Genomic DNA, 12,466 nt, shown 5'->3' with positions numbered 1-12,466 from the left:
GCATGCCTTTCAGTCTTCTTTGTAAGAGAATTTGTGCTATTATTTTTTGTTGTTGGAGAAGGAAGCTAAGGGAGTAGCCAAGAGTCAAGCTGCCTGTGGCCAACATCTGACAACAGTAACAAGGAGCACAACGCGAGCCAGTACCATACCTGTAAACCATTGATGCGAAGGCTGTTGATATGGTCTATGCCTGGCCTACACTGTCATATGTGTCCAACTCATTGGGTAGCCCTGGGCAGGACCCCAACAGCACATGCACCTTGGACAAAAAGCTCAATATCAAGGAGGAGTTGAATACACAGCACCGTAGAGGCATGCCAGAACCTAAATGGCTGTGGATGGTGCATCCCAGCAACTTCAGTGCCAGCGTGGGGTGCAGCAGTGAGGCCAGGTTCTCTGTGGTCAGCCACACTGTAAAACCTGTCAAGTTAAGTGAACTCAAATGGATTGATAAACTGATTGCCTTAAATCATTTAAGTGTAATAACTGAGTCAGTTGAGTTAAAATAACACCCTGTACTGGATACAAACAACTCACTAGTAAGAAGTTATATGTGGTTAACTACATTAAGTGAATAAGGTGAACTGGAGTTACTCTATTTAAGTCCACATTAAGTAGTTGTTTCTACTTAAACCAGTGAATTATTACAAATTAACATTACACACATCTAATAATTAATACCAACAATTATCTAGACCCTAAATGCTTATACCACAGCTCTGCATGTGCAAAACCTTCATTGGATTTCAACCAACAAAATGCTACAATTACAGCAGAGAAAGCATTAACTTGCTTTCCAGGCAAATAAATAAATAAAAAGACCAGGCAAATAAAACATTACCAGCTTTAGACTGGGCGCATAGAGGATGGTAACATGGGGGAACAACTACATGATCATGGTAAGTGATGGGGAAAGCCATGCCCATATGCAAATAGATGGTGCCAGTAACCAATGAGAAAGGTGTGAGTTTTACTCATTAAAGTTGAACTGCCCTTACTTTGCCACGACGGATCCTCATTCATTCATTCATTATCTGTAAGCACTTATCCAGTTAGAAACATAAACACAAGTAGATGAACCAACACAACAGCTGAAGTTTTTAAGATGGAAAGAGAGAATTAGAAGCCAATCTAGCTTTTTTATTCTCCAGCTTCCAGCTTCGTTTTGCCTTAAATGGGGCAGCAGTTTACATCTAGACCTACGTAACTGCTATATTATCTAAAGTGGAATGAAAATGTCAAATAGGCTGGTGTTGGTGTAATAGCGGGAGAATTTAAGGTGGAACTAGAAGTGTATTAGTGTATCAGTGTGAGTTTAAATGTGAATAACTGTGTGCTGGATAGTGTAAATTATCAGCATGTGTCCACTTTTCACTTTTCTGCTTCAAAGTTTGATACTCGCCCATTTTTCAACACAGACACGCCCCCATGCAGAGAAAAAACTGCGGAGAAAATAAACTCAGTTCACTCAGTCAGTATAACTTAATTTAACAAATTCACTTTTACTCTAAATATGCCAAAAAGTTGATCTTACACAAATTAACAGAGTGTGTTTGTTAATTATCTATTTTTGAGTTCAGTCATTTTGGCTCAGTCATCTTGAGTGATCCCACACTCAATTTCTGTATCATTTAAGTTACGTTAACTTAATTGATTCATTAAGAAGTGCAGTTAGGTTTTACAGTGTATGTGAGGACAAGTTGTTGACATTTCCCACATATTGATGGACTGCTCCTCTTATGCCCCTTACTCTCACTCCGTCATGGTGGTTTTATTTTTATTTTTTTTAATGTATTATTTTATTATTATTTATAAAATAATATTTAGTGGCAATTTTTGGATGTCTTTTGTAAGACGTTGGTGGTTTTGTGTGGTAATCCTTTTACATCTCAAACTTTTGCACTCAATCAATGTGTTGAGATTTTCTGAGATTTGTAAAAGCTGTAAAAATAAATGGTTTAATAAAAGAATATTCCACGTAAATCACTGTTTTCCTTGCCTTTCTCTGTGCTTTTCCAATAAAATATTTGTATATCATTACTTAAAAATGCATTGTGCCAAAAACAAAAACCAAAATAATCTGTAATGTTTTCTTTTCTTTCTTTTCGTATTTGCAGATCGTCCATCGCACCCTGGCTGCCATGTTGGGGTCTTTGGCTGCTCTGGCAGCCCTTGCCTTCATTGGAGATGTAAGTTTTTTTGGCAGCACCTTTCTTAAAGAGAAATTTGGGCCTAACACTAAGAATTTAAATGTGTTATTTGTTATGCTACATAGTATTAAGTATAGCTTTCCTTTCCAAATGTAGTGTTTAGCTGGCATGAGTCACTTTCATTTGAGTTATTTGTTCTTTCCCATTTTAAATTTTGTGTCAGGACAGACCTTTTTTCTGATAACGATGTATTATGATTCATGTATTTAATTGTTTAAATACAGTTTTATCTAGTGCTAATATGGAGGCCTCCATAAGTGTTTGCTTAAGTTGTGGTTAGAGATACAGTTTTATTCTGCTGATGAGCTGAGTGATGAAGTGTGCTCAGACCTTATTAAGTGATAGGATGCATTTAATTAACTATAAGTGAAGCAATGATCATTAAGTTTTATTAGCAATGAGAGAGAACACATTTACATGTCATTCTGAGTGAGTAGCCATTTTTGAAGCATGAGGCACTGTGGCCCATGATATTCTAATGGAGGAGGCAAACATTTACTTTATCGTAGTTCAGAAAAATGGACAGGGAGCAGAATGGCAGCAATTATTGCTGTAATTGATTCAGAGTAATGCATTATGTATGTGAAAGTAGCTGCAAACATGATAACATATTTATAACTACATCAGTGTGATGAGCCTTAGGCTGGAGTACATTACATCAGCCTGAGTGAAGGCAATGAAATGTAATATTGCTCTAATGATGGATTAAGTACTTTCTGTGGCTGTTTAGAGTCCTAAAGCACTGACTGTGTCTGCGTCACACAGATTTGCAGCTTGTATTAAATGTGACCAAGGCACATTTTTCAGAGCATCACCATTAAAACTAAATAATGTAGGTAATGATAGCTTAGGTATTCAGTGTATCACTCAGCACTGGTTGTGAGTGGGCTGATTGATTATATCACAATTGCAGTTTCAAGCAAGTTTTAAAAAGTTATATGTGGCACTTTTATTATACGTTATTAGACATAGGTCATACACAATATTGTCTTAACTAAGTGTTAAATCGGGAACTAAGACAAAAACCCAAAGCTTGTTAATTAGCAGTTGGTATAGCATTGTGGGTAACACCCGTGCTTTCCACAGAGTATAAAGATGTTTGATTCCCAGTTTGGGCAAGAACACCATACTATACAAAATCCTCGGGCAAGATTTCCAACATATTAGTGTACATGATTTCTATTGAAAGTCACTTTAGCCAGCTGCGAGAAATACAAAGGTAAATGTAAATTGCCTGTAGCTACATTCCAGCAGTTAGAAGCCATCAAACACCCATGTGCTGTTATAACACAATTACAACTCCAACAACATATAATAGTAAATGAAATTGAAATACAAAGAAAAGGTATGGTTTTCCCCAAATATTTCAGCCCTGCTTGTGAGAGAGTTTACTGTAGTCATGTATCTCTTCTCTTACAGAGACCCAGTCTAATGACAGTGGTGGAATGGATTGACTATGAGACATTGGCCTTGCTGTTCGGCATGGTAAGTAAACACTGTACATTACACTGCTCTCAGTACAGTGTTCTCCTTCAAAGTCATCCAGTGCTACCTGAGGTCAACAACACCTATACTGGAGCATGCCTTAGTTGCATAATATATATTATTCTCTCTACTTTGCTTTTTGTGTTAACAGAGGACACTGGTTTTCTGTGCTAATGCAACAAGCAACTCTTAGCAGCAAAAACTACAGACTCTCGTGTCTTATTGCTGGAGTACAATTCTTTTCAAAGATCTTGATGTGTTCAGTGGCCGTCTCCATGGTAACAAACACGGCCAATCAGTCCTCATGCAAAGTGCTGGTGACTGCATATAAAAGTGTTTGTAGAAAGGAATGAAAGGAAATCGGAGCGAATGAAAGGAAATGAATTGTGTTACTGAGATAGAGATGTGGATGTATTCTGAGCATGACAGTGTTCATACGTTATTGATCATGACCACAAAGTATTGCTTCAGTTACATCACAAAAAAAGGAGATAAATAAAGGCTGAGCTTTAAACACTGTAGACTTATGAAATTCAATATATATATTCAAGAAGTAGTAAAGGAGTCTTGCTATAGGTATGTAGTTCACTTGGAAAATATTGATGCACTTAATTTAACTGATTAATTTCAATCAAAATCAATTACAAAAATCATTAAATCAGCAGAAATATTGCCAGTATATGAACAAAATTCTCTTGCAAAAATCTTTTTTCCTTTTGTGAAAATAAAAGGTAGAACTGGTACTGTTTGTTTCATGTGATCATTTTGACCTTGAGCGTTAAGTAGGCTTTTCTCACATTTGGGTTCACTTCCAGATGATTTTGGTGGCCATTTTTTCAGAGACTGGCTTCTTCGATTACTGTGCTGTGAAGGTGAGTAAATTGTTTTATGATACATAAAGTCTCTGGTCATGTAGATTACATGGCAGTATCTGAAGGCCATATTGCATTGATCATCATCCTCAGGTTCAGCATCACAAACACATTACTGTGCCCTAAGTATGACCACATATCTTAACATATCTGCCTCAGAGCACAGGCATATTTCATCATGTTATTAAACCTTCACATGGCTCAGTTTGAAAGCTTTTACCATCAGAATGTTGTTCTAAAATGCTGATGTTGTCTGCATGAACCACGTCAGTAAAAAGTTTTCCCAATTCATTTTATGGCAAAGCCTGAGATCTGTAGAAGCGGGGCACTATGAAAATGCTCAGTATCAGTGCATTCACAAACAATGTGTTCATTCTCGCAGTAAAATTCCCATAATTCACTCACAGGGAAGGTGACTCTGAGCTCACAAATGATTTATATTTGAAATTTGTGGATGAATATCGAGCTCTTACAGGTCTACAGAATGAAATTAGCTGGAAGAATCCTTTCTGGAACAATAAAAAAGTATATAAATCATGGGAAAACTGGATTAGGCATGATGAAAGTCTTTGAAATACATCATTTTTGTCTCATGGGAGCTAGGATGGAAATCCCTGCCTCTTTCTGATCGTGCTCCATGGACTTTGGTTAAAGCTCTGTAAAGACTTTATGCATGTTCTGTGAAGACTAGAGTAGTGCACACACTTTTTCAGTCTTTCAGGTGACTTTAAGCTTTTATACTAGAACTGAGATTATGGACAAAATATTAACATTTCAGTTATAATGGTACTGGGAAATCAGCACAATGTCTGATCAATAATGTGATCTGGAAAAATTATCAAACAATCAATTTTGATGCTCACAATACACAGTAGAGATTATGGGAGTGGATGAAGGACAGAATACTGCAGGCTTATTGCACACCGTACCAGCCAATACCATGTCAACAAACATATAAAGAATACAAAAAAAAAAATAAAATGGGATCTCTACAGGGTTTCTGATGTTTCTGCAAAAATTATTTAGAGTGGACTGCTGTGAAATGCTTAATTCTTGAGAGATTCTAGAGTAATTTGGTCACAATTGTAGCCTATGATTCAAAGAGTTCATATAGAGGTTAGATATGTTTAAGGCCTTAAATATTTCTGTTATTTATTGAATCATGGTAGAAGATGTTGTAAAGCCCAAAGTACACAAACATTACATATAAAAACTCAGAAGAACCACTTTACTAGTCATAAAATTAGATTAGACATTAGACATACTAGACATAAAATTAGACATTCTCTATTATGCATCATTTCAGATCAAATCATTGAATTTTATATTTATAATATTTATTTCATTTAAATATCAGTGACTGAATTACAAAGAATTTTTGAAATATCCCTTTAACCATACTTTTTAAAATGCACAGAAAACAGACAGCACAGAATTGTAAATATGAAAAATGAACCTGGACAAGGACAACCATAAAAATGAAATATGCTGCAAGACCTGACCCCTTGCTCTTGCGCTGACCCGCTCTGGGGTCGGTTGATCAGCTGCTGATTTTATGCTAAAGCCTGTGTTTTGCCTTCCTGAGTCTTCCTAAAGCATCATCCCGCTGTGAGTGTTCTGCCTGTGTGTATGTAACTTAGTTTAATCAGAGAGATGTGACATCACAGGTGGGCTCCACCGGCCCCGTGATGCTGCTTGATTAGGATGAGTCCAGACAGCCAGATAATGTCTCCATAGCGACAGCCTCACACAGCCAATCTGCAGCTGCCAGCAGAAAGTTCTTTAGTTCCACACCAGCAGAAACACAGAGGAGAGTGAGGAAAGCTGCCATTAAACAATGAATTAAACTTAACCATCCATTTAAAATGTTTTTTTTCTTTCTAGGCTTTAATAAATACAATTATTTCACTGTTCCCTTTCTCATATTTTAGAGCACACAAATCTACTTCGTTTACAAGATGAAACACATCTACGTTTAGTTGATGCTGTTTAGATTGTTACTGTGGTCTAATGAATAAAACATCCCATGTGAGCTCAAAACAACAGACGTCACTGCCATGAACTCAGTTTGTGTAATTTAAATGTGTACACCATTCCACACAAAATTTGATATGAGCAGAGTTATTGTCAAATGCAAGTCAAGAATAAGACAGTTCCAGTATATTGCAAATTCCCAACGGAAACTTTGTTAGATGGAATCCATAAAATTCTACCCCAACAAATTGTAGAATAGTATTTATGAATATGATTTTGCACTACTTTTACTCATTTTTTAAAGCACAACTTACAATGAAGAATAAAATTGCTTTGTAGTTCCTGAATGTACCAGTTTAAGCTCCATAGAAGGGGTTTGCCATATGGGAGTAGCCATGTTTAAAATAGATTTAGTATTGAATCTCTGATATATTGCAGTCACTAAATGTTTCATAAATGTGAAGAAGAATTATGAGGAAAAAAATACTGTATTCCATTAAGAATATTTTTGCTTTTTTACTATAAAATAACAAGTTTATAGGTGTATGTGTTTTGGATATTAATAATATTTTTTTATCTGGCAAGGTAACACACATTTGCATAAATTAAATTCAATCTGTTTTTTTTAAATCAGCAATAGGCTTCGTTCTTTGTGAGTTCTCTCTAAGATGTGTGTGCAATCCCTAAAGCAGTTTCAGATTCTTGAGGAACGTGATTGTGTTTTGGTTCACAGATGAGAGCACTAATATAATGAGATGTAAGAAGGTACCTGACATGCACATAATCACAAGCAGGATGTTGCTTGTTACAAAAGCTTGTTTTCTTCCCAATCTGTGTTTGTATGCATTTGCAGGACTAATTATTTTAATGGGTTTGTCTCCTTGTAGGCCTATCAGGTCTCCAGAGGAAGAGTGTGGCCGATGATCATCATTTTGTGCCTCATTGCTGCCATCCTCTCCGCCTTCCTGGACAATGTAACCACCATGATGCTCTTCACCCCTGTTACCATCAGGTGCAGTAGTGTCTGAAAACATATTGGACAATTTTCAGTGCATTCAAACAATCCCACAATGCACTGCAAATAGTAGTGTACAACGCAGGTACATTAACAGATATCAGATTGCCTATAGTCCACTGTGTTGTTTGGTAAATAACCACATAAACTATTGACTGAAGTCATTCACTACCCTCCTGAATTCAGTTTTCTATAATAGTGAACTATATAGTGAATAATATAGTGAATAGGGAACCTGATGGGGGTGCCACTGTCAGAGGTTACAAAGAGATGTCGGGGAGAGTAACTAAACACATATTTATGGTGCAGTGCAAAAGTCAGAGACCACTCATAATTTCATTAAAAATGTATTCCTTAGTCTTTGGATGATATATTTTAAGAGATTACCTGTTCACTGGCATAGGGAAGGGTAAAGTCAAATGAAAATAAATAGGATAAAAAAAAATGGTGTCCAAGACTCTGTAACATCTATGCAAGAGTTGGAAGCACAACAAAACCACTGCCATTTTAAAGTTTTCATCATATAAAAATAAGGGAATATAAAGCTCCTGTCTTTATCTGTTTTATTTTTTTTGAGCATCCATCCACTGTAAGAAAACAACTTAACCCCATGGGACTGAAAGCTTGTGTAACTGTTAAGAAGCTTCATGAAAAACAAAAGAAAAGAATAACAGTGATGGCAAATCAAATGACAAAGCTGTTGGTGATCTGCTGGCTTTCACTTAATACATTTGGGATTTCTTAGATTATTTGAAGCAAATGATGCAACCAACTTTTAATACTATATTTTAGAGGTGTGGGAACATATTCCTGCAGAACATCAATTCAGGAATCTGGTAAGGGAACTGAGTTCTCCATAAAATTTAATGTCTTGGTGCATCTAGCATCTGTCAATATAAGAAATTGCTTCCAGTTTGTTGGGTGCTGTTCTTCTGTTTTTGAGATTATTTAGGTCTTTTAAAACTGCCAAAGCTCAAAACAAAGAGGTAAAACTCCAAGTACTGAACCAACAGAATGAAAATAACCCAACTAAACTAGGATTTGCACCTCAATTAGGAATTGATAAAAAAGAAAATGGTGTTATAATAATAATAATAAAAAAAAACTAAATTGACCTAAATTTTATGGTGTATATGAAACTCTCTCTCTCTCTCTCTCTCTTTCTATCTCTCTCCTTCTGAGCTCCTTGCTGCTATAAAATGGTGCTTCCTGCATTAAATGCTTTGCGAGTGTGATTAGTAGCATTAGTTAAGACTAGCCTCCATGTGGAATGTGAAAAGTCCTGCTGTGGTTGAGTTTGTGGTCTCAGCTTGAGTTTGAGGGTTATCTGAGGAGACACGGAGTAATGCTTGCTCTCTATAAAGCTCCTTGCCTCATCACTCTTTTCAGCTCCATTTCAGCCTATTTCCTTTCTCCAAGCCTCCTCTATTACAGGGAAATGCCAGAGTGGCAAACTGGGCAGCATGATGGATCATTCCTACCGCATGTGATTGTGTGTAAGAGCTTTACGCTTGTGTGTCTGTGTGTGAGTATGTGAGTGTGTGTGGGGTGGGGCTCCCTATTTCAGTACATAATATATGTCTGTTGATCAATTGCATTACTTTGCCATTTTAATATCAGCATAAATAATTTGTTAACAGTGCACTCTATTGTGTACTGCTGCTCTGGCTTAGGCATGAAGTGCACATTTTAAAACCACTATTATTTTATTATGGAGCAAAATTTAGTGTCGCTGTCACACAGCTCCAACCTCCTGGGGTTGTGGGTTCTAGCCCTGCTCCGGGTGACTGTCTGTGAGGAGTTTGGTGTGAGTTATCCCAGTGTCCATGTGGGTTTTCTCTGGGTGCTCCGGTTTCCTCTCATGTTGGTAGGTGGATTGGTGACTTAAAAGTGTCCATAGGTGTGAGTGTGTGTTGTCCTGCAAAGGACTGGTGCACCCTCCAGGGTGTGTTCCTGTGTTGTGCCCAGTGATTCCTGGTAGTCTCTGGACCCACCGCGACCCTGAACTGGATAAGCAGTTGTAGACAATGACTGAATGAATGAATGTTATTTTATGACGTGATACATTTATACTTTTACTTTTTATTGGTTGAGCGATAATATAAAATTCAGAAGTCTGCTAATTGCAGAGTTAAAACTTAAGTTATTGCTGTTGTCAATATCTTGTGATACTTCTCAGAAGAGTAGAGGCTGTTACTGCAGAAAATGGCGGCAGACTGTCTATTAATACTTTTCATTTCAGAAGGAATGTTGGATGAACAGTATGTATTTATTATGGTTGGAATTTTTGAAAGTGCATTCCCAAAACAGTTAGGAATTTAATATAGCGCACTCATTTGAAGTCAGGGACAGATGCCAACATGGCAGCTCAACAAGTCAGCAAGCACCAGGTGACATTAAAACAAAAGCAAAAAAAAATATGTGACAAGGGCATTAACGAATTGTCTTGTTTGGTTAGATGACATGGTTCCATATACATTTTTTTATTTACCGCTATGAAAGTGGTTATTTATTATTTTGACTTATTTTCTGCAAACTGCAGCTTAATTGCAATTCATTCATTCATCTTCTGTAACTGTTTCATCCTCTTCAGGGTCTCCATTGGTCAGGACCCTACCTGGAATCACTGGGCACTAAGCAGGAACACACTCTTCACGGGGTTCAGTTCATCACATGGCATCAACTCACATGGGATCAAGCGTCAAATTGCTCTGTATAGTAGAGTATGCTACATAGAGGGTGTCCCCAACATAGGAGCTAGTTTAGTACAGAACATTCGACACATCCAGGCCATTAGGTGTCAGCATAATGTCTTTCATAATGTGAAGAAGAATCATTGGAGAAAATGACTGATTACTCCTTTAATAATAATTTTTTTCTCGGTTGAGAGAGGTGATAAAAGCGACTGGGTTGGACGTATGGAACAATTGATTTTAAGTCCTTCTAATTCTATTTGGGTCTCTTATATGGCAATATTGTAAATTTCTCTTATTCTTTACACAGTAGAAGGGTGTTCTCTCAAATACCGTCTGCTACTGTAACACTCCTTTACCAGAGACACCTAGATTTTAAAGCTTCCAGTGAGCTTTTGTTGAGGCAAGACTAATATCACATTGCACTGGGCTTTTTTGTTTTCTCTTCAAATTATGCACAAAAGGTTCAGTAGCCTGAGAGTACAATTATACTGATGATGTTGCTTGGATTTCATTACATTTGCCTGAAGAATAAATCCTCCGCTCATGAAATCCACACCATTAACTGCATCCGCACGCACGTCAGAGAATCGTGCTTTTAAATATTGATGAGGTTTACAACAAAGTCTCAGACATGCGAATGCAGAGGCTGATTTATTATGGCTAATGATTTGTTCGTCTTCATTCGGCCACCTTCACGCATCCTTTAATGACCAAACAGAGATGTAGAACAGGAGAGTGCTTGCCTGAACACAAGCACAAATTTCACCATTGACTAGATTTTCTCTTCTGAATTATGAAGTACTATTTGTACTCTTTCACCCATCCATTATCTGTCATTGTTTATATATTACAGTAATGGCTACACAGGTCAAACTCTGCCTGGAGCAGGAGCAAGCCTGGAGTGTCATTAAGAACCCAATCTGATTTTTTTTATAATATTTACCTGTACATGCTTTTCTGTTAAAAAGATTCATTGCCTGCACTTAGCCCCTGAAGTCCACCTGTAATGTATGTGTGGTTTTAGGTACGGAAACAGCATAGTTTGTTTTTACGTGACTTTTCCTGTCTCTTTTTAGCCTTTAAACATTAACAGCCAATTTTTATTACCTCACTTTATATATTGATATACAGTTTTTATAACAGTATATCAGTATTTAATCTGTAAATTTTGACAGAAAATAAGCCTTTATTCGATAAAATATCTACAATATATATGCATCAACAAATAATGGTTTCTCATATATTTTTAAAAATGTGTTAGTATAACCATTTCCTAAGCTCCTTTCCCACATGCACAGAAACCCAGAAATGTTCCAGAGTTTACTCAGAGGAGCTGTCTGTTTAACTGCGAATATTTGCAACATCTGTTCCGGACTTTACGTGGACTTCATTCCACTATACCCCTAGTAAAGCCTCCGGGTAAAGTCAGAGTCTGCAAGTCAGCACACAGTCACTAATGTTCAGGAGTATTCCCTGGCCGCACTGCACAGGTGCCACCTCATGCCTGAAGCACACAAGCTTTTTCCCATTGTGAGAATTTGCCTGACACAGGAAAGCTCCCACTGTGTGCTGCATGAGTAGAGTTACTTTGGAGGTATGTGAAAGGGGCTCAAAATATTTTTTTCATTAAATCAGGCGCTGCTAATGCAGCCCTTAGATAACTTAAGTACACTTAAATGTCATTTCAGTTCAGTTCAGATTTATTTATAGAGCACATAACAATTGTGGTCAAAGAGAAGCGTTACAGAATTCCAGGTCCTAAGTGAGAAAGCTGAGGTGACTCCACTGCAACTTCATATTCAGTAATAACCCATAGGTGCTTTTCAGTCACCTGAGTAAACAGGGAATTAGGACGTCTTAAGTGAGATTACAGATCATTTGGAGTGAATGTGTTCATTTTGAAGGGAACTTCAAATTGCATAGGGACTTGTGAGTAACTTTATCACTGCATAGAAATAGACAGTGAAGTGTTCCCCTCAATCTATATATGTCCATAACATCACATTTACTCCTATATTACATACACACTATGATACATGGGTGCAGTTCACTGGTTTGCTGGTTACTTTAGAAAGCAAGGAGCATCAAATGTTGCTCTAAACGTGATGATGTTGAAGAGTTATTGAATTAATTAATCTGACCAGTTAAAGTCCCCTTAGGTGTAATCACGAGATTAATGTGTAGGGAATACCATGGCATGGCTACAAGGTGGAG

General features: G+C 37.1%; 1 protein-coding gene across 1 annotated transcript in view; it reads left to right on the top strand.

Annotated features, from left to right (window-relative positions):
- Window positions 1-12,466, top strand: part of oca2 (oculocutaneous albinism II) — a 115,767-nt gene that overhangs the window by 22,830 nt on the left and 80,471 nt on the right. Inside the window, exons 9-12 of the mRNA XM_066666312.1 lie at window positions 2,118-2,189; window positions 3,630-3,695; window positions 4,511-4,567; window positions 7,429-7,553. Coding sequence (XP_066522409.1) covers window positions 2,118-2,189; window positions 3,630-3,695; window positions 4,511-4,567; window positions 7,429-7,553 — 320 coding nt within the window. The remainder of the gene's footprint in view (window positions 1-2,117; window positions 2,190-3,629; window positions 3,696-4,510; window positions 4,568-7,428; window positions 7,554-12,466) is intronic.

The sequence above is a fragment of the Hoplias malabaricus genome, chromosome 3 (genome assembly GCF_029633855.1).
Source record: "Hoplias malabaricus isolate fHopMal1 chromosome 3, fHopMal1.hap1, whole genome shotgun sequence".
Taxonomy (NCBI): Eukaryota; Metazoa; Chordata; class Actinopteri; order Characiformes; family Erythrinidae; genus Hoplias; species Hoplias malabaricus.
The sequence above is the reverse complement of the archived record's forward strand: the minus strand, read 5'-3'. Positions and strand labels throughout refer to the sequence as shown.